The sequence below is a fragment of the Ranitomeya variabilis genome, chromosome 2 (assembly GCF_051348905.1).
Source record: "Ranitomeya variabilis isolate aRanVar5 chromosome 2, aRanVar5.hap1, whole genome shotgun sequence".
NCBI classification, from domain to species: Eukaryota; Metazoa; Chordata; class Amphibia; order Anura; family Dendrobatidae; genus Ranitomeya; species Ranitomeya variabilis.
Genome location: NC_135233.1, coordinates 528278594 through 528300725, shown reverse-complemented (window position 1 = coordinate 528300725; position 22132 = coordinate 528278594). Strand labels below are relative to the sequence as shown.

The following is a 22132-nucleotide window of genomic DNA, read 5'->3' as shown; positions in this document are numbered from 1 at the left end:
GGGGAGGAAGAGAGGGAAAAAAAAAAAATCAGAATTTCCTTTCTTATTATCCCACTTCTGCAATGCATTAAACATTCAATGTTGGCCTGGCATACTGTTATGACCCCAATGGCAGAGGGTCTCAGAAATAATTACTAAGTCTGCAAACACAAAAAACCAGCTCATAGGGCAGTGGTACCTGAGCTGACCATATATCTAATCCTAGCACCACAAATAGCAGCAGCCGGGGAACGTGCCTACGTTGGTTCTAGACGTCTCGCGCCAGCCGGAGAACTAACTAACCCTAGAAGGGAAAAGAAAGACCTTTCTTGCCTCCAGAGAAGAGACCCCAAAAGTTGGATACAAGCCCCCAACAAATAATAACGGTGAGGTAAGAGGAAAAGACAAACGTAAGAATGAGCTAGGTATTTAGCAAAGAGAGGCCCACTAGCTAATAGCAGAATATAGTAAGATGACTTATATGGTCAGCAAAAACCCTATCAAAATATCCACGCTGGATATTCAAGAACCCCCGAACCGTCTAACGGCCCGGGGGGAGAACACCAGCCCCCCTAGAGCTTCCAGCAAAGTCAGGAATCACATTTAGTACAAGCTGGACAAAAATAAGAGCAAAGCAAAAAACCAAAAAACAAAGAAGCAGGACTTAGCTTAATTTTGCACGAACCAGGACAGCAGACAGGAGCAAACAGAAAGGATCTGATTACAATGATGCCAGGCACTGGACTAAGGATCCAGGAAGTTTATATAGCAACACCCCTGGACTAACGACCCAGGTGGGTGCCAAACTGAGGAAAGACAATCCCAGAGTCATATCACTAGTAACCACAAGAGGGAGCCAAAAAGTCTAATTCACAACAATGTCCATTAGAAGTTGAATCGGACATGGAGTGCACAGATGCACAGCCACAGCCAGATTACTATGCTGTTCCTTTGACTCAGACCAGAACATTGCCCTCGCAGTGTACTGAGGCAGAATCAAACCCAGCGGAGACTATGGTGTCCCGTCACGGACGCTATACCACCGGCTTACACGGTGACACAGACGAAATCGCACACGACATAGAAGAGGAGGTCATAGATGACCCAGTTGTGGACCCCGATTGGCAGCCATTGGGGGAACAGGGTGCAGGCGGCAGTAGTTCTGAAGCGGAGGAGGAGGAGCCGCAGCAGGCATCAACATCACAACAGGTTCCATCTACCGGGCCCGTATCTGGCCAAAAACGCGTGGCAAAACCAAAACCAGTTGGAGGACAGCGTGGCCATCCGGTTAAAGAAGCTCAGTCTGCAATGCCTGAAAAGGTATCCGATAGTAGAAAGAGTGCAGTCTGGCATTTTTTTAAACAACATCCAAATGATCAGCGCAAAGTCATCTGTCAAAAATGTTCAACTACCTTAAGCAGAGGTCAGAATCTTAAAAGTCTAAATACAAGTTGCATGCATAGACATTTATCCACCATGCATTTGCAAGCCTGGACTAACTACCAAACGTCCCTAAAGGTTGCAGCACCCCCGGCCAATGAAGCTAGTCAGCAACGCTACATCCCTTCCCTCCCTGTAAGCCGACCATTTCCCACACCACCTGCAGTATCTGTGCAGCTTTCGTCGCCAGGCCAAAGCAGTCAGGGAATCACCAGGTTAGTAGTAGGAAACACTGCATGTAGGGCACCGGCAAGAATACCATCTCCAACCCTCTCTGTCACCCATGTCCACCGGCACCACCGCTAGTTCCACGATCTCCAGCTCTCCAGTCCAGCTCACCCTACATGAGACTCTTGTTAGGAAAAGGAAGTACTCATCCTCGCATCCGCGTACACAGGGTTTGAACGCCCACATTGCTAGACTAATCTCATTAAAGATGATGCCCTACCGGTTAGTTGAAAGCGAAGCTTTCAAAGCGCTGATGGACTACGCTGTACCACACTACAAGCTACCCAGTCGGCACTTCTTTTCTAGAAAAGCCATCCCAGCCCTCCAACAGCATGTTAAAGACCGCATCGTCCATGCACTCAGGCAGTCTGTGACTACAAAGGTGCACCTGACAACAGATGCATGGACCAGTAGGCATGGCCAGGGACGTTACGTGTCCATCACGGCACACTGGGTGAATGTGGTGGATGCAGGGTCCACAGGGGACAGCAATATTGGGACAGTTTTGCCTAGTCCACGGTCAAGGAAAGAGTTGGCTGTAGGCGTTCACCCCCCCCTCCTCCTCTTCCTCCTCCTCATGCAGAAGCGAGAGCTCGTCCACACACCCCACACATCCACTCCATCCGCAGCTGCCACTGTTGCACACCAGGTGTGCCATTATGGGACAGCTAGTGGCAAGCGTCAGCAGGCTGTATTGGCAATGAAGTGTTTGGGCGACAACAGACACACCGCGGAAGTTCTGTCCGAGTTCTTGCAGAATGAAACTCAGTCATGGCTGGGCACTGTACATCTTGAGGCAGGCAAGGTTGTGAGTGATAACGGAAGGAATTTCATGGCTGCCATAGCCCTTTCCCAACTGAAACACATTCCTTGCCTGGCTCACACCTTAAACCTGGTGGTGCAGTGCTTCCTGAAAAGTTATCCGGGGTTACCCGACCTGCTCCTCAAAGTGCGCAGACTTTGCTCGCATATCCGCCGTTCGCCCGTACACTCCAGCCGTATGCAGAACTATCAGCGGTCTTTGAACCTTCCCCAGCATCGCCTAATCATCGACATTTCAACAAGGTGGAACTCCACACTGCACATGCTTCAGAGACTGTGTGAACAGAGGCGTGCTGTTATGTTTTTGTGGGAGGATACACATACACGGGCAGGCAGTTGGATGGCAGACATGGAGTTGTCAGGTGTGCAGTGGTCGAAGCTACAAGACCTGTGTCAAGTCCTTCAGTGTTTTGAGGAATGCACATGGCTGGTTAGTGCAGACAACGCCATAATAAGCATGAGCATCCCCCTAATGCGTCTGCTGATGCAAAGTTTGACGCACATAAAGGAGCAGGCGTCTGCAGCCGAGGAAGAGGAAAGCCTTGATGACAGTCAGCCATTGTCTGGTCAGGGCCGTGTAGAGGACGCGGTAGCGGGCGAAGAGGAGGAGGAGGACGAGGAGGATGATGGGGATGAGTACTTTTTTAATGAGGAAGCTTGTCCTGGGCCAACAGAAATTAGTGGCGTTGCAAGGCCGGGTTCTGTTTTTTTAAGGGAGACAAGTGACGTAGATTTGCCTGTAACTGCCCCTCAAACCAGCACAACCGCAGATTTGCCAACAGAAACTTTGGCCCACATGGCGGATTATGCCTTACGTATCCTCAAAAAGGACCCACGCATTACTAAAATGATGAGCGATGACGATTACTGGTTGGCCTGCATCCTTGACCCTCGCTATAAAGGCAAATTGCAAAATATTATGCCACATGAGAACCTCGAACAAATCTTAGCAACCAAACAAGCTACTCTTGTAGACCGTTTGATTCAGGCATTCCCAGCACACAGCGCCGGTGATGGTTCTCACACAAGCTGCAGGGGGCTACATGGCAGAGGTGTTAGGGGTGCACAGATCAGAAGTGGCGTTGGACAGAGGGGTTTTCTGACCAGGTTGTGGAGTGATTTCGCAATGACCGCAGACAGGACAGGTACTGCAGCATCTATTCAAAGTGACAGGAGACAACATTTGTCCAGTATGGTTACTAACTATTTTTCTTCCCTTATCGATGTTCTCCCTCAACCGTCATTCCCATTTGATTACTGGGCATCAAAATTAGACACCTGGCCTGAATTGGCAGAATATGCGTTGCAGGAGCTTGCTTGCCCAGCAGCTAGTGTGCTATCAGAAAGAGTATTCAGTGCTGCTGGTTCAATATTAACCGAAAAAAGGACTCGTCTGGCTACCCAAAATGTGGATGATCTCACCTTCATTAAAATGAACCACTCCTGGATTTCAAATTATTTTGCCCCACCTTTCCCGGCTGACACCTAGCTTTCCTATAAAAAGGTCTTGCTTGTGGACTGGTCTTACTGAGTGTTCCAATCTGTTAATTTGCAGCAGCTGTTTGTCCAGCATACGACATGTTTACACCTCCCCCAATGGGAAAAATCCCCCCACGGGGCCGTTGTCTCGCCACTTGGCGCAAGCACCCGTTACAGTGCTGATTGTCTGAAGAGGCGGGTGTGCCCGCTTTTGGTCGACGGCATTGCCACTGGGTCCCTCATAGAACAATGTAGTGTCTCTGGCGGTGGTGGTGCGCACCCAACGTCAGACACACCGTTGTAACATGAGGGGCCCTGGGGCGGTACCGCCGGCCACAAGAGAGTTCCCCCCCCCCCCAGCTCAAACTGTGCTGTACCACGTGCAAAATTATCTCGCACAGCTCCACCAATGTTTAGTCTATGCACTGACATCATTCAATGCCTGGCAATGACAAACAATACCAATTTGTTTGCATCTATGATGCTAGTTAAAGTAGTCTGTGTCAGTGTCCTATATTGACACCAGTAAATACTAATTTACTGCCAAATTACTTTGTCATAAACTCTGCAGATGAGCCCACCCCTGTACCTAAGCATGCCACCCTTTTTTTACTTATAGTTGTTTTGCAAGACATTCACATCTATTTATTTTTTTGGAGTACTAACTGTGTCAGACACTCCTTGCAATACTCCTCCACTGACCACAATGCTGCCTGCCTGTGTATCCATGTAACCGATGTAAAACTGCCATGAGCCTATTGTTGGTTATTTTAGGCCTTTGATAGCCTGTCTGCCGTCCCTACTTGCATTACTCCTCCACTGACCACAATGCTGCCTGCCTGTGTATCCATGTAACCGATGTAAAACTGCCATGACTGCCTACTGTTTGTTATTTTAGGCCTTTGTGAGCCTGTCTGCGGCCCCTACTTGCAATACTCCTCCACTGACCACAATGCTGCCTGGAGTGCCTGCCTGTGTATCCATGTAACCGATTTCAAACTGCCATGACTGCCTACTGTTTGTTATGTTAGGCCTTTGTGAGCCTGTCTGCGGCCCCTACTTGCAATACTCCTCCACTGACCACAATGCTGCCTGGAGTGCCTGCCTGTGTATCCATGTAACCGATTTCAAACTGCCATGACTGCCTACTGTTTGTTATGTTAGGCTTTTGTGAGCCTGTCTGCGGCCCCTACTTGCATTACTCCTCCACTGACCACAATGCTGCCTGCCTGTGTATCCATGTAACCGATGTAAAACTGCCATGACTGCCTACTGTTTGTTATTTTAGGCCTTTGTGAGCCTGTCTGCGGCCCCTACTTGCATTACTCCTCCACTGACCACAATGCTGCCTGCCTGTGTATCCATGTAACCGATGTAAAACTGCCATGACTGCCTACTGTTTGTTATTTTAGGCCTTTGTGAGCCTGTCTGCGGCCCCTACTTGCAATACTCCTCCACTGACCACAATGCTGCCTGGAGTGCCTGCCTGTGTATCCATGTAACCGATTTCAAACTGCCATGACTGCCTACTGTTTGTTATTTTAGGCCTTTGTGAGCCTGTCTGCGGCCCCTACTTGCAATACTCCTCCACTGACCACAATGCTGCCTGGAGTGCCTGCCTGTGTATCCATGTAACCGATTTCAAACTGCCATGACTGCCTACTGTTTGTTATTTTAGGCCTTTGTGAGCCTGTCTGCGGCCCCTACTTGCAATACTCCTCCACTGACCACAATGCTGCCTGGAGTGCCTGCCTGTGTATCCATGTAACCGATTTCAAACTGCCATGACTGCCTACTGTTTGTTATTTTAGGCCTTTGTGAGCCTGTCTGCGGCCCCTACTTGCAATACTCCTCCACTGACCACACCAATGCTGCCCGTGTACCCCTGGAACCTATTTAAAAGTTCATAGAGCCTAGTTATATATTTTATTTACTATTAATAAGGCCATGATGGACTACGCTGTACCACGCTACAAGCTAACCAGTCGACACTTCTTTTGTGAGAAAAGCCATCCCAACCCTCCACCAGCATGTAAAAGACCGCATTGTCCATGCACTCTGGCAATCTGTGAGTACAAAGGTGCACCTGACAACAGACGCATGGACCTGTAGGTATGGCCACGGAAGATTACGTGTCCATTACGGCGCAATGGGTTAATGTGTTGGATGCATGGTCCACAGGGGACAGCCTACTAAGTCTGTCTGCAGTCCCTAATTCAAATTGTCCTCCACTGTCTAAATCGGAGCTTCCACCTTCTGGCTTTCGGCCTATAGTATCAGAAATTAAACTGCATTTGGCCTTCAACTTTGGTTACGGCCTACTAACGGTGTCTGCCCCTGCCTGGTGTTTGTCCTCAACTGAATAAAGCTGAGCTTCAACCTTCTGGCTCTCATTAAGTGCTGTGTTTTTAAAAATTGGTGGTTAGGGCCTACTAACGGTGTCTGCCCCTCCCTGGTGTTTTTCCTCAACTGAATAAAGCTGAGCTTCAACCTTCTGGCTCTCATTAAGTGCTGTTATTTTAAAAATTGGTGGTTAGGGCATACTAACGGTGTCTGCCCCTCCCTGGTGTTTTTCCTCAACTGAATAAAGCTGAGCTTCAACCTTCTGGCTTTCGGCCTATAGTATCAGATATTAAACTGCATTTGGCCTTCAACTTTGGTTACGGCCTACTAACGGTGTCTGCCCCTGCCTGGTGTTTGTCCTCAACTGAATAAAGCTGAGCTTCATCCTTCTGGCTCTCATTAAGTGCTGTGTTTTTAAAAATTGGTGGTTAGGGTAACGGTGTCTGCCCCTCCCTGGTGTTTTTCCTCAACTGAATAAAGCTGAGCTTCAACCTTCTGGCTTTCGGCCTATAGTATCAGATATTAAACTGCATTTGGCCTTCAACTTTGGTTACGGCCTACTAACGGTGTCTGCCCCTCCCTGGTGTTTGCCCTCAACTGAATAAAGCTGAGCTTCAACCTTCTGGCTTTGGGCCTATAGTATCAGATATTAAACTGCATTTGGCCTACTAGTGTGGTTGGGCCCTTAAAACAGTGTCTGCTGCTCCTGGGTTTGCTACTCCACTGAACAAAGCAATGCCGCCTGTTTAGTCCTGTCCTTTTACCAATTTTGAACTGCATTTAGCCTACTTTATTCTTTGGCCCTATATCTGTGTTTCCTCCTCATCCTGCCCATTGCCCAGCCACTGCTAGATGAGTCTGCTGGTACATTGACCTAGACCACTACATTCCCCTTGCACTCTACACAGCCAGAATCTGACCCTGCTGAAAGTAAGGTTCCCCTTCCCGCATGTTATACCACCTTACACAGGGACAAAGAGGAAGGTGCAGATGAAAGTGCAGGTTCCTTCATCAGGTGGGGGGGCATACTCGTTGGCGACGTCACTGGCACAGGGCCCCTCAGAGTACGCAAAAGTGTCGCTGCTGGTGGGAGGCGCCCCCGCCGTGCAAACACACCGCTGTACTTTGAGGGGCCCTGTGCCAGTGCCAATGCGAACAAGTGTGCCCCCCTGCTTGCTCATGATCACAGCACTTGCAACGTTGAAATACTTACCTCTCCCTGCTCCACCGCCGTGACGTAGTCCACGTTTCCTGGGCCCACTAAAGGCTTGAACCAGCCCTACCCCCCACAACTTTTGCCAAATGACCCCCAATTTCCTATGCCCAACTATTATTATAAAGTTAATTGAGATTGACAAGCTTCAGAAACAAGAATGGATGTTTTTGGCATTAAAATGGGCACTGTAGGTGTTTTCCTGGCCTCCACTCACTGCCGACTATGCTTCCCCATTGACTTGCATTGGGTTTCGTGTTTCGGTCGATCCCCGACTTTTAGCGATAATCGGCCGACTGCACTCGACTCGACTCTGGACAAAGTCGGGTTTCACAAAACCCGACTCGATCTTAAAAAAATGAAAGTCGCTCATCCCTACTCTCAGAATGTGTCTTCAGCGCTGCTGGTGGTATCCTGATGGATAAGCGCAGTCATCTGTCCCCTGAAAGTGTAGACCCCCTAACTTTCATTAAGATGAACAAGTCATGGATCTCAAAGGACTTTTGCACCCCAATCTCAGACTGCACAGACTAAGCGATGTTGCATTTTTAGTGTGCTGCATTAAGCTTCTGTGCCTGCTCTTGCTGCTGCTGCAGATGTTAGCACAAATTTGTGGAAATGTGAACAGTCATGGTTGGTCTACATTTGCTGGGTTGGCTGTAGTGGAAGACGTGTCGGTCCCTATTATACTATTTCTACTCTCGTGAAATTTATGCCACTTCGGTGGTGTCAGGCCCTCACTTTTGAAATTTGAAGACTTCTGATTGAGTCTACATCTGCTGGGTAGGCTTTAGTTGAAGACGTTTCAGTTCCTATGATATATTTCTACTCTTGTGAAATTGATGCCACTTAATTGGTGGAAGGTCCTAATTTTTGGAAATGTGAACACTCCTGGTTGGGTGTCCATGTGATCGGTTGGCTGTAGTGGAAGAACTGTGAATCTCTATTATACTATTTCCACTGTGGTGAAATCGATGCCATTTTGGTGGTGTCTACCAATAATTTTTGTAAATGTGAATACTCCTGGTTGGGTGCCCATCTGTTGGGTTGGGTGTAGTGGAAAACCTGGCAGTCCCTATTATACTATTTCTACTGTGGTGAAATTGATTCAATTTTGGTGGTGTCTGCCACAAATTTTTGTAAACGTGAACACTCCTGGGTGGGTGTCCATTTTCTGGGTTGTATGTAGTGGAAGACGTGTCGGTCCCTATTATACTATTTCTACTGTGTTGAAATTGATGCCACTTTGGTGGTGTCTGCCAATAATTTTTGGAAATGTGGAGAGTCCTCATTGTGTCTCTCCATCTGCTGGGTTGGCTGTAGTGAAAGAGATATCACTCTCCATTATAATATTTGTACTTTGGTGAAATTGATGCCACTTCAGCGATGTCTGCCAATAATTTTGGTAAATGTGTAGACTCCTGGTTGGGTTTTCTTCATGCTTGTTGCCTGTAGCAGTAGGGATTCTAGACCATCAGGCCTTCGCTTCCTTTGAGTTAACTATATTTTAAAACAGCAGAAAAAAAGGCAGCAACAGTTACCTGCCCAGATCTTGGAACAAATGCACTGCAGGGTGCAGCCAGCCCATAAAGCAACATGTTAGCAACACAGGTACAAAATGCAAGATCAACAGCCACTCTCCACCTACCCATTCCTGGAGGGGGTGACTGCCCAGTATACAATTGCACAATGAAGGCCCACATATGGCATTGTTCACACAAGGGTACTGCATAGTGTCTGGTTGACAGCCTATTAGTCACACCCCTACTTTTTGATTAAGCGGGCTGGTGAGCACACTCTCAATGCATCCCAGTGTGAACACCCCTCATGAGGGACCGAACGCGTTTGGGCATGGCTGCACCCTGAAAAATGTAGTGCAAAAAATATACAAAAATAGTGAGGTATTGGTTGACATTTTGGCCAAAATACATAAGCTCGTAACCCATGCCAAGGGTCCCCACACTTACGAGTTAACTACCCATGTTACTACTATCCTTAGATTTTTCTGACAATAGTACTCTACAAAACTGATATTTGTGCCTCCTCAGTGTGGCTGAGCATGAAAGCAGGTTGAGCTGTTGCATGTGGTATCAGGGCTCCAAGCACAGCAGGCCTACACCGATCCATCACTCACCTTGTCTTACTTTGATGTTCAATTGAACGATGTAAATGTTGGCCCAGATTCCCATACCTCATGCCTGGCTGATTGCTGCTGTGTCATACTACAATTTGTACTGTGGGTGAATTGAGGCCACTTTCCTGGTGTTTCACCTTAATTTGATGTGTTCTGGCAGCCTTTGGTGCCATTTGAAGGTGTTGTGTATGCATTTGTTTTGCCTCCCATTGACTGTAATGGCGTTTGGCTATGTTCAGCAAATATTTAACAAATAAATTAGCGAATATTTCAGATTCAGCAATCGTAATCCGAATCGAACATTGAAATATTCACTCATCTCTGGTCCCGAATCACTCATTCAAATGGATCAGTGGTCAAACATGCGTACCGATACCTCATTTATAGTCTAGGGGACTGAATGAGATATTTGAGTGATGTATATAGCTCTGTGAGTTCTATTCATATGGGATTTAAAACCCCAGGTATTATCAGTGGTGCTCCTAGAATCCAGCATATGTGATAAGCTGTGATTCTGGGACAACTTCTTTTACGGTCATTCTATTTGTGATCATAAATATCAAATATTTATTGTTAGATCATAAGAAATGGCATGTCTCAAAAGGATGAACTGGTTTTTATAAGGCTGAACATAGTAGATTCTCAGTTTTTCTGTCCTATCAGAAAGAAATCTTGACTATAAAATGTGACGCAGCCAAAAAGGAACTGGAATCAATAAAGGAGTTAAATCATAATTCTCACAAATACAACAGTGAATCACTGAATAAAACACCAGAAACTATCATACAGGTAAAAATCTTAAAGTATGTTCTGTGATGACTGCAAAATAATTATACAGGCAATAGTCCTTTAAGAAATACATCACATGTTGTTTCTGTGTAGAACACTAAATTGATTTTCCTTTGTTTTATATTAAAGGCTGAAGAACATCAGAGTATCTATAACATTTGTGATATAGCAAGCAACGCATTTGAAAATATCATCCAAAATGATCCAGAAGTTAATACAAACTTTCTCGTTAGCAACTCAGAAAATGGTAATTTGTCATTGACTGGTAATGAAATCCAAAAAATAGATGAAAGTAAAGTAGAAGTAGCCCATGAAGGTTGGTCACAATAGTTCATTTTCTGTGTATATTGTCTAAATACTTACGATTATAGTGAACCTTTCATGTCCAAAATGCTATTTAACAGGAGATAATGGTTTAATCTGCAGGAAAATAATAATAAAAATGAAATAATATGAACTTATATCTTCCCTGTAGCCGCTTGCTTTCTTTCATTGGGGGAGTGCATTGAGTGGTTATAGTCACCGCTTACTCTATATTGGGTTAATGTGGTTAAAGGGTTAATGTGGCTATCCAGGACACAGGTGTCTTTTTTCCTCCTGGGCTAAGAATATACAGACAGGTAGTTGCTAACTGCCTGCCTATTTTGCCCTGCGACGATCAGTTCTCATTCAGATCAGTTACGGACTACTCCTCCTTCCAGTAACGTCACATTGACAGAGCAACTTCTTTTCTTTCGCTTTGCTCTGTTGACTGGGCATCTCTGCCAATGTCATGCTGATTGACAGCCGTCTTCCCGCTGCCTAACTGCAGGGAACTGGCTGTCAATCAAAATGACATCGATAGTGATGTCTCGACAACAGAGCAGACTGGAAGAGGAAGAGCTGCTCAGCTGATGTGAGGTCAAGAAAAGCAGGAGAGGCTAAGCCTGAGCTGGGAGAGATCTCCGGAGTTAGTAACTTGCTGTCAGTATGTTTTTAGCCCAATAGAAAAAAAAAACTAAATCCTGCTTAAATTCTTTAACAGAATTTTGGTGTATTCCCACCACAGATGAACAGGATCAAAACCACTTGCAACTGTACAAAGCTTTCATCATTGCTTTACTACAGTTTTCTACTTTTCTTAATGCATATGGTTGTGCAGCAGCGATACAGTTTTCTGCCACTCTGTTCCATAACACACTAATACTGCTAAGTTTGGGCCTTATTTTTCAAGCTTTACGATTTTTATTGAATACCAGATTAGTCGATTAGCAAATTCCAGATTAATGGTCTTGCTGCATATTCATAATAATAATTATAAAACTGAATAGAAAATTAAGGTTCTGTAATAATTTACGATGTGAAATGTTCTGTGCTATATATAGTTATTAATATATACAGTGGTGATAATAGTTCTTACTTTTGTTTTAACACAGACGCAAACAACCTTCAGCATGTTTATAACATCACAGATAAGGGACATCTTAGTGAAGAACAGAAGGATGAGAGTGGTCTTTCAGAAAACAAACAAAGTTTTCCAACTGTTGAACAGAATATAAGAGGGTCCTGCGATGAAAGATGTACTGAAGAGATCCCGGTTAACAAGACATGTCTAAATGTTGTTGATGAGTATGAAGAGAGAACAGCCAATCTCAGTAAAACAATGCAGGAAAAAGAAATGGCAGAGACCATCAAGATGCTGCCAGACTATAAAATTCCAACTGTCTGCAGTGAAGAAGCAAGTCTGCAGACAGATTCCAGTCTTCAAAAATCTGAAGATGGTATTGGTGAAGAAATGTATATTGTAATTGATAAGCCAGAGATGACAGACTATGGTCAAGGTGTGTTAAAAAATGAGACACACTCGGCAGAATCTCAACTACTTAGTCAAACTAGAGAACAGTTAATATCTGAGCAGTGTACCGCCAGGGACAGCTCTCCGGCTGCAAACAGTCCCAGTTGTGTCTTTGAGGATTCAAATAATTATTACTTACCTTCTTTGAACAGGCAGATATCAGATATAAACACACAATCTTGCAGCAATGATCAAATACAAATGGATATAGAAGATCCAATGCTGCAAACAACTGAGAATTCTCCTGGAGTATGTGGACATTCCCTTTTATCTGAACTAACTGAAAAAATTGACCTAAAATCAGTCGAGTCCAAGGATATAGCCAAGCACTGTATGGATATGGTCACTTCAAATACAAGTGTCAACACTATTGAAAGAGAGAAGAAGAATAAATGTTTAGGCCAAGAAACTATTTTTACTACTTCTCTTAGTTCTCAAGACCCAGTGGATAATTTAAATTTACAGTCTGTTTTAGATAAAGTGGACTGCAATGCACAAGCATTACATTATGATGAAAATGCAGATGTCTTTAATGTTAAAAATTTATATTTTGATGTGAGGAAAAACGGTCCTCTGGATATTAAAAAAGACACAAATATGGAAGAAACAATTGAATGTGATGTAAATGCAGAGGGTAAATTGTGCACTGATAACCACTGTCAGTTGACAGATCAAACTAGTGACCAAGGCGATGTCGAAGAAGAAACAGTTTGCATCAAGGAAAATGAAAATATAGCTGCTGGATGCATGTCTCAAAAAGTAGGCAGCAAAGCATCATCCAAGGAGGAAAAGTCCAAACCCAATGGGAAAAGCCCAATTAATCTAACTAACGTGACAAAATTAGTTTATTTGCCAGGATCAGATTTGAGGGACAGACTAAATATTTCACCCAGTAATAAGACTAAACTGTCATGTCAAGATGTAATCTCCAAAGAAGAGCATGGTGAGTTACCACTAGCTCTTGTAAAGTGTTAGATTGCTAGGATGTGTGCACACAACATCTTTTAGACATATAGAAAATATGCTTCAGGACACACTAGTGTCTTTTGTCCTAAAACTTCTTTTCTGACATTTTTTGCAATGTCTTTGCCTGCTGGCTCTTTTTTAAACTAAGATAATCACCTGATGAAATGGTCAGGTCACTTCTTTTAACCTTTTCAAGTTTTTACATTGCTTTGTATATATTCATTCATTTTAGCATTTCCTTAGATCCTTTTCTGGCGGGTTACAGAGCTTATATGCTTGAAAAATACATTATTTGGACATACTCTTGTTTACCAAGTCAGTTTTTGATGGGGTTTTCTTTGGCAAAATGGGGAAGTAAATCTATAGAAGAAAAATGCTATAAAAATTAACAACACTTACATTATGGTGCCACCAGAGTCAAATCTGCTTGAGAACTCCAATGTTTGCTCACCTTTATGGCTATGCACAAAAACAATGGGCAGTAAAGCATCTGACAAGAATGTTGTATATAAACCGAGTCTTAAAGAGAACATTTCACCAATTTGAACATGTTAAACTGGCCACACCATGGAGTAATGGCTGCAGAGCTCAATAAAACATAGTTTTTATTTTTTTATTTCTCCTATCCATTGCAGATATATTAACATGTAAAGTTTGTAGAAAAAATAGAGGGGGAAACAAGCACACATAGGGTAGTATTGAATTGTAAGGATGAGAAGGGATTTATGGAGCTGCTCACCCGAAAGGGTTGTGATTGTCACAACTCCAATAATTATCAATGAATATTACAGCTTGCCAGGAGTCAGCAAATGAATGTAAACCTTCTTTTGCATATCAATTAATAGAAAAAAAGAGATTACTGTTTCAGACTATCCAGCGCTGCTGTAAGAAGGAAACAGTTCTAGAATGGAAAAGTAATTTTGTAGTTTTTATTTTTATACATTTCATGCTCGCACCGAGTCCTATTTAAAAAAGAAACTACATAGCACCATAAGTGAGTAGGTGCTATGTAGTTTGCTTTGAAAAAGGGCTTAGCGTAAGCACAAAATGCTTAAAAATAAGAACTAGGAAATTGCTTTTCCATTCTGGAACTGTTTCCTTCTTACAGCAGTGAGGTCTACTCTGAAAAGTCAATCTCCTTTTTCTATTAAGCTTGTAAAGTTTTTTTACAATTTTCATAAACCTAAATGGGTGTTACCAGAGATTCTTCACTTGGGGCGTTTACTATGTCCCCTGCATGACGTTGACCAATCATAAAGAGGAGGGGTCATGCAGGTTGAAGAAAACACGCCCATTGGTCGAACAAACTTGTTTTTTCCAGTAAGATGTAATGACACACAGCTGTGTTCTCAGCAGCTACTGTATACTACGAGCAGTGCTGAATGTGATTACATACACCTCCAACTTTCATCTCAGGGCAATGTGTGCGAAGAGGTGAATATAGCTGAGCTAACAATGCTGGGAGAGATGAGCTGCAATGGTGTTTGTAAGTTTGTAATCCAAATCTTGGGGGCTTCTGGGAGTGTTTTTTTGTGTGCATGACACCGCCTAGTTATGATTGGTCAATGTACTGCAGCGGAAGGAGTACATGCCTCCAGAGACATATGTCTGGTAATGCTCAGTTGGGCTTATAATAAATTATAATCAAAATATTACAAGCTAATATCTCCACAATGGACAGGAGAAATTACAAAACAAAAAAGTATATACAGTACAGACCAAAAGTTTGGATACAACTTCGCATTTAATTTTTTTTCTGTATTTTCATGACTATGGAAATTGTACATTCACACTGAAGGCATCAAAACTATGAATTAACACATGTGGAATTATATACTTAACAAAAAAGTATGAAACAACTGAAATTATGTCTTATATTCTAGGTTCTTCAAAGTAGCCACCTTTTGCCTTGATCACTGTTTTGCACACTCTTGGCATTCTCTTGATGAGCTTCAAGAGGTAGTCACCGGGAATGGATTTCCAACTATCTTGAAGGAGTTCCCAGAGATGCTTAGCACTTGTTCGCCCTTTTGTCGTCACTCAGCCAGCTCACCCAAACCATCTCGATTGGGTTTAGGTCTGGTGACTGTGGAGGCCAGGTCATCTGGCGTAGCACCCCATCACTCTCCTTCTTGGTCAAATAGCTCTTACACAGCCTGGAGGTGTGTTTGGGTCATTGTCCTGTTGAAAAATAAATGATGGTCCAACTAAACACAAACCGGATGGAATAGCAAGCCGCTGCAAGATGCTGTGGTAGCCATGCTGGTTCAGTATGCCTTTAATTTTGAATAAATCCCAAACAGTGTCACCAGCAAAGCACCCCCACACCATCAAAAATCCTCCTCCATGCTTCACAGTGGGAACCAGGCATGTAGAGTCCATCCGTTCACCTTTTCTGCGTCGCACAAAGACACGGTGGTTGGAACCAAATATCTCAAATTTGGACTCATCAGACCAAAGCACAGATTTCCACTGATCTAATGTCCATTCCTTGTGTTCTTTAGCCCAAACAAGTCTCTTCTGCTTGTTGCCTGTCCTTAGCAGTGGTTTCCTAGCAGCTATTTTACCATGAAGGCCTGCTGCACAAAGTCTCCTCTTAACAGTTGTTGTAGAGATGTGTCTGCTGCTAGAACTCTGTGTGGCATTGACCTGGTCTCTAATCTGAGCTGCTGTTAACCTGCGATTTCTGAGGCTGGTGACTCAGATAAACATCCTCAGAAGCAGAGGTGACTCTTGGTCTTCCTTTTCTGGGACGGTCCTCATGTGAGCCAGTTTCTTTGTAGCGCTTGATGGTTTTTGCAACTGCACTTGGGGACACTTTCAAAGTTTTCCCAATTATTCGGACTGACTGACCTTCATTTAAAGTAATGATGGCCATTCATTTTTCTTTACTTACCCTCAATAGTCTCATCACATGTTTACCCCTCCTTCCTCATACTGTCTCATATATTTACCCCCTCACTCTCCATACTGCCTTCTCACACATCACTTGATTCCCCATACTGTTTCTGCACCCATCCCATTGCCTCCACTCCCAATACTGTCTGCATCCATTTTCCCCTTACTACTCATACTGTGAGTGCAACCAACCCCCCACTCACCATACTGTGTCTGCACCCATCCCCCATTCTGTGTCCGCACTTATCCCCACTCCCCATACTGTGTCTGTGTGTCTGCATCTATCTGCTCCTCATACTATGTCTGAACTCACCCCCATTCACTTACTCATCATACTGTGCCCGCATCCACTCCCCCGCTCATCTTACTGTGTCTGCACCCATCCCCCTACCCAACATATTGTGTTTACTCCTATCCCCTCATAGCGTTTCTTCATACATGATCCATCACGTCCCGAGCTCCTCATGCTGTCTTCAAATTTCTCCCACTCCCCATATTGAATATGAACCTGTCCCCTCCTTTCTCCCCAAACTTGTGTCCTCCTATCTCCCCCAGCCTCATAACACTAAATCTCCTCCACAGAGTAAATTACCCCTACTAAATCTCCCTCACCCATTACATTTAATCTTCAGTGTCATCAGCTTCACTTGTCACCAAAGTTATTTGTGCATCTGTGTGCTTCAATGGTACTCACATCTGAAAGATGGGAGCTGGTCTACTGCACCTTCTTTAAGCCGGCTGTCAGCAGAATCCCAGTGTTGGGTGAGACACCTTGGACCGCTGCAATAGGAGGTCCAATGTGCCCCCCTGCTGGCTGCACCCAGGGCGAATGCCCCACCAGCCCCCCTTTGATATGTCGCTGTGAAGTAGTACATGCACCATTTAATGGTTCATGCCATAATATCTCTTATTGTATTTTGTATGGTATCAGCCATGAGCATAGAGAATAAAAATAACTAAGGGGGTCTTTTATTCATAAGCCCTAATTCATCATTTGCGGGGGGGGGGGGGTTAAGTTACTTTTCTTTGTTTGACTTTTGATGTATATTACCATTTCAGCTCCAAATTCATCAAAATGGCATACACATTTCATGACTTTAGCACAAATTTTATAAATGGGATTTCTTCCTTATTTGAACTGTTTTTATAACTTTTGGCACCAAAGGTCACAAAAACTGTGGCAAAATTTGGTGTTCTGAAAAACACATCAGGGGGGGACTGGGTGAAGTGGTGCTAAATATTTACTTTTTAAAAATAGTGAATCAAGCTAAAACATCTGGAATTACTACACTCTGCCCCAAAGTGGGAAAAAAACACAGGTTAGCACAAATTAAATAGGCTTCAAGAAAGGCACAAATAGAATGATTGCATCAGGTAAAAAAAAAAAAGGCCCGAAACTAGACAAAAAACAGGCGCAAAAGCACTAATTAATTGGAGCAATTGCGTATAGCAGCTTTTCACTGTATTTCTTCTTTTGGTTAAAATGCAAAAGTTAGATGTGAGCCCATAGGAGACTATGAAAACATCTATATTGTCACCGTGTCTTTGTTTTGCATGTTTAGGGTCAGTGACGTATGTGTATATATATATATATATATATATATATATATATATATATATATATATCTATATATATGTATATATATATTGTAGTAGCTCACTCACGTGGCGGCACAGAGAGGCAAGAAAAATGGGAACACTGTCTCTTTAAATCCTTGTTGGTTTATTGTCAGGCAGCATAAACTGACCCATGGGAACAAAACTCAGCCCTTCTAGCTAAAACAGGAACAAAGCCAAAAAAAGGAATACAAAAATGCTGCAACACAGTCCGTATGTTGCGGGTGGCAACCCACCCTGGAGCAGCACAGGTTCAGTCTGTTCTCGGCGAGCCACAAAGCCTCGGGAGACTCCTATCTCCTGGCTAGGTGAACCCAGACTGCCTATAGAGCTCAGATATTTAAACTCAAGCCTGTGATTTTCCCATAATGTGATTGATCACATGATTATGACCTCACACAGGTCCTGGCATGTCCGCCAGGGGAGATAAAATAGACCTTCTCCCACCCCCTCTATGAAGGTCCACATAAAACTAGCCTTTTTATGCAACTTAACCCTCACAACACGTAGTGTGCTGGAGAAAAATGCTCTCGTTTCATATCACTGATGCTGTTAAGCGCAGTGAAAACATACCACCCTGCCAGTGACCCTGTCACATATTCCCCCGTCTGTCCAAAGCTGGGGTTTTGGAACTTTCACTTGTTAGGCAGGGGAGTCTGGAAAGGGCATCTGCATTCCCTTGCAACTTTCCTAGCCTATGTTCTACGTGGAAAGTGAACTCTTGGTGGCCCAAGAACCTTCTCGTCACCCGAGCATTCTTACCCTTCTTTTTCCTCAACTACCTCAGAGGGGCATGGTCAGACACCAGCTTAACCTACGACCTAGCAGGTAGTACTTCAGGGTATCCACGGCCCATTTTATGGCCAAGCACTCCTTTTCGGCAATGGCATAGTTTCTTTCACATGAAGAGAGCTTCCTGCTCAGATACATGATAGGATGCTCCTCTCAATTCACCACCTAAGACAGCATGGCTCCCAAGCCGATTTCTGACATCTCTGTCTGGTCAATGAACTCCTTGGTGAAGTCTGGTGATACCAGAACTGGATGCTTACATAGAGCCTGCTTCAGCTCCTGGAATGCCATCTCAGTCTCTTCAGACCATTTAACTAAGGTTGACCTTGTGCCTTGAAGGAGTTCCATCAGTGGCGCGGAATAATGGCAAACCTTTGGATAAACCGCCGATAGTAACCCACAATTCCAAGAAACGCTCTCACTTGCTTCTTGGATAGTGCTCATGGCCATTTCTGAGTCTCCTCAATCTTGCTTATCTGGGGCTTGATCTCTCCCTCCCAACCACGCAGCCTAGGTATGTGGCCTCTTCATTTCCTATGGAACATTTCTTTGGATTGATGGTGAACCCCGCATTCCTCAATGCATCCAGAACAGCCTGTACCTTTGATAGATGACTACCCCAGTCTGGACTGAAGACCACAATGTCATCTAGGTAGGCGGCGGCACACTTATTATGCGGAGCCAGCACTCAATCCATAGCCCTCTGGAAGGTTGCTGGGGCACCTTGCAGACCAAAAGGCATTCTGGTGTTTTGGAAACACCCATCAGGCGTTGAGAAAACTGTGTTATCCTTAGCACTCTGGGACATTGGGATCTGCAAATAGCCCTTTGTCACATTGGGGGCGGTAATGTGCCTTTCAGTCCCCAGTCTCTCCTAAATTGTAGGCTTAGCCTGGGAGTGACATGAATGTCCATACGTTGTAGGTTAATAGCCCGAGAGGCATGTATGGTAGAGTAGGGAACCATCAGAGGGAGGTCACCTTGTCGTGGTTGATGGACATACATGAATTCACCAATTTGTGCACTAAGAATCTTCATTTTTCTTTCATAATTAAGTTAAAAAAAAGTTTGAAAATGTTTTTTTGAGTAGTAAAATCAAAATTGTATGTTTTTAATGTTTTTCTGTGTTTTCACATGGCCTGCATTCATGCATAGTGTTGCTGTGCTCTTTTTCTCTATATAATGTAGTGTGACAGAGTGCACTTGTTCAAATTAGGAGATGCTGGTCAGGTATATATATATATATATATATATATATATATATATATATATACATATATATATTGAAATAATTTTCTGGGAGCAATACCTAAATAAATAAATATATATATATATATATATATATATATATACAGTGCCTACAAGTAGTATTCAACCCCCTGCAGATTTAGCAAGTTTAATAAGATGCAAATAAGTTAGAGCCTTCAAACTTCAAACAAGAGCAGGATTTATTAACAGATGCATAAATCTTACAAACCAAAAAGTTTTGTTGCTCAGTTAAATTTTTATAAATTTTAAACATAAAAGTGTGGGTCAATTATTATTCAACCCCTAGGTTTAATATTTTGTGGAATAACCTTTGTTTGCAATTACAGCTAATAATCGTCTTTTAAAAGACCTGATCAGGCCGGCACAGGTCTCTGGAGTTATCTTGGCCCACTCCTCCATGCAGATCTTCTCCAAGTTATCTAGGTTCTTTGGGTGTCTCATGTGGACTTTAATCTTGAGCTCCTTCCACAAGTTTTCAATTGGGTTAAGGTCAGGAGACTGACTAGGCCACTGCAACACCTTGATTTTTTGCCTCTTGAACCAGGCCTTGGTTTTCTTGGCTGTGCGCTTTGGGTCGTTGTCTTGTTGGAAGATGAAATGACAACCCATCTTAAGATCCTTGATGGAGGAGCGGAGGTTCTAGGCCAAAATCTCCAGGTAGGCCGTGCTATCCATCTTCCCATGGATGCGGACCAGATGGCCAGGCCCCTTGGCTGAGAAACAGCCCCACAGCATGATGCTGCCACCACCATGCTTGACTGTAGGGATGGTATTCTTGGGGTCGTATGCAGTGCCATAAAGTCTCCAAACGTCACGTGTGTGGTTGGCACCAAAGATCTCGATCTTGGTCTCATCAGACCAGAGAACCTTGAACCAGTCAGTCTCAGAGTCCTCCAAGTGATCATGAGCAAACTGTAGACGAGCCTTGACATGACGCTTTGAAAGTAAAGGTACCTTACGGGCTCGTCTGGAACGGAGACCATTGCGGTGGAGTACGTTACTTATGGTATTGACTGAAACCAATGTCCCCACTGCCATGAGATCTTCCCGGAGCTCCTTCCTTGTTGTCCTTGGGTTAGCCTTGACTCTTTGGACAAGCCCGGCCTCGGCACGGGAGGAAACTTTCAAAGGCTGTCCAGGCCGTGGAAGGCTAACAGTAGTTCCATAAGCCTTCCACTTCCGGATGATGCTCCCAACAGTGGAGACAGGTAGGCCCAACTCCTTGGAAAGGGTTTTGTACCCCTTGCCAGCCTTGTGACCCTCCACGATCTTGTCTCTGATGGCCTTGGAATGCTCCTTTGTCTTCCCCATGTTGACCATGTATGAGTGCTGTTCACAAGTTTGTGGAGGGTCTTAAATAGTCAGAAAAGGCTGGAAAAAGAGATAATTAATCCAAACATGTGAAGCTCATTGTTCTTTGTGCCTGAACTACTTCTTAATACTTTAGGGGAACCAAACAGAATTCTGGTGGGTTGAGGGGTTGAATAATAAATAACCCTCTGAAAAAACTTTTCCCAATTTAAAAAAAAAATAAACAAAGAAATAACATTTTTTTTGCTGCAGTGCATTTCACACTTCCAGGCTGATCTACAGTCCAAATGTCACAATGCCAAGTTAATTCCAAATGTGTAAACCTGCTAAATCTGCAGGGGGTTGAATACTACTTGTAGGCACTGTATATATATATATATATATACAGTGGGGCAAAAAAGTATTTAGTCAGTCAGCAATAGTGCAAGTTCCACCACTTAAAAAGATGAGAGGCGTCTGTAATTTACATCATAGGTAGACCTCAACTATGGGAGACAAACTGAGAAAAAAAAATCCAGAAAATCACATTGTCTGTTTTTTTATCATTTTATTTGCATATTATGGTGGAAAATAAGTATTTGGTCAGAAACAAAATTTCATCTCAATACTTTGTAAAATATCCTTTGTTAGTAATGACAGAGGTCAAACGTTTTCTGTAAGTCTTCACAAGGTTGCCACACACTGTTGTTGGTATGTTGGCCCATTCCTCCATGCAGATCTCCTCTAGAGCAGTGATTTTTTTGGCTTTTCGCTTGGCAACACGGACTTTCAACTCCCTCCAAAGGTTTTCTATAGGGTTGAGATCTGGAGACTGGCTAGGCCACTCCAGGACCTTGAAATGCTTCTTACGAAGCCACTCCTTCGTTGCCCTGGCGGTGTGCTTTGGATCATTGTCATGTTGAAAGACCCAGCCACGTTTCATCTTCAATGCCCTTGCTGATGGAAGGAGGTTTGCACTCAAAATCTCACGATACATGGCCCCATTCATTCTTTCATGTACCTGGATCAGTCGTCCTGG

The 22132-nt window shown here is 43.8% G+C and overlaps 1 protein-coding gene across 1 annotated transcript in view; it reads left to right on the top strand.

The window, feature by feature from the left end:
* LOC143803871 (uncharacterized) overlaps positions 1 to 22132 on the top strand; it is an 86142-nt gene that overhangs the window by 20031 nt on the left and 43979 nt on the right. Inside the window, exons 2-4 of the mRNA XM_077281633.1 lie at positions 10302 to 10427; positions 10557 to 10743; positions 11843 to 13204. Of these exons, the coding sequence (XP_077137748.1) occupies positions 10302 to 10427; positions 10557 to 10743; positions 11843 to 13204 (1675 nt within the window). The remainder of the gene's footprint in view (positions 1 to 10301; positions 10428 to 10556; positions 10744 to 11842; positions 13205 to 22132) is intronic.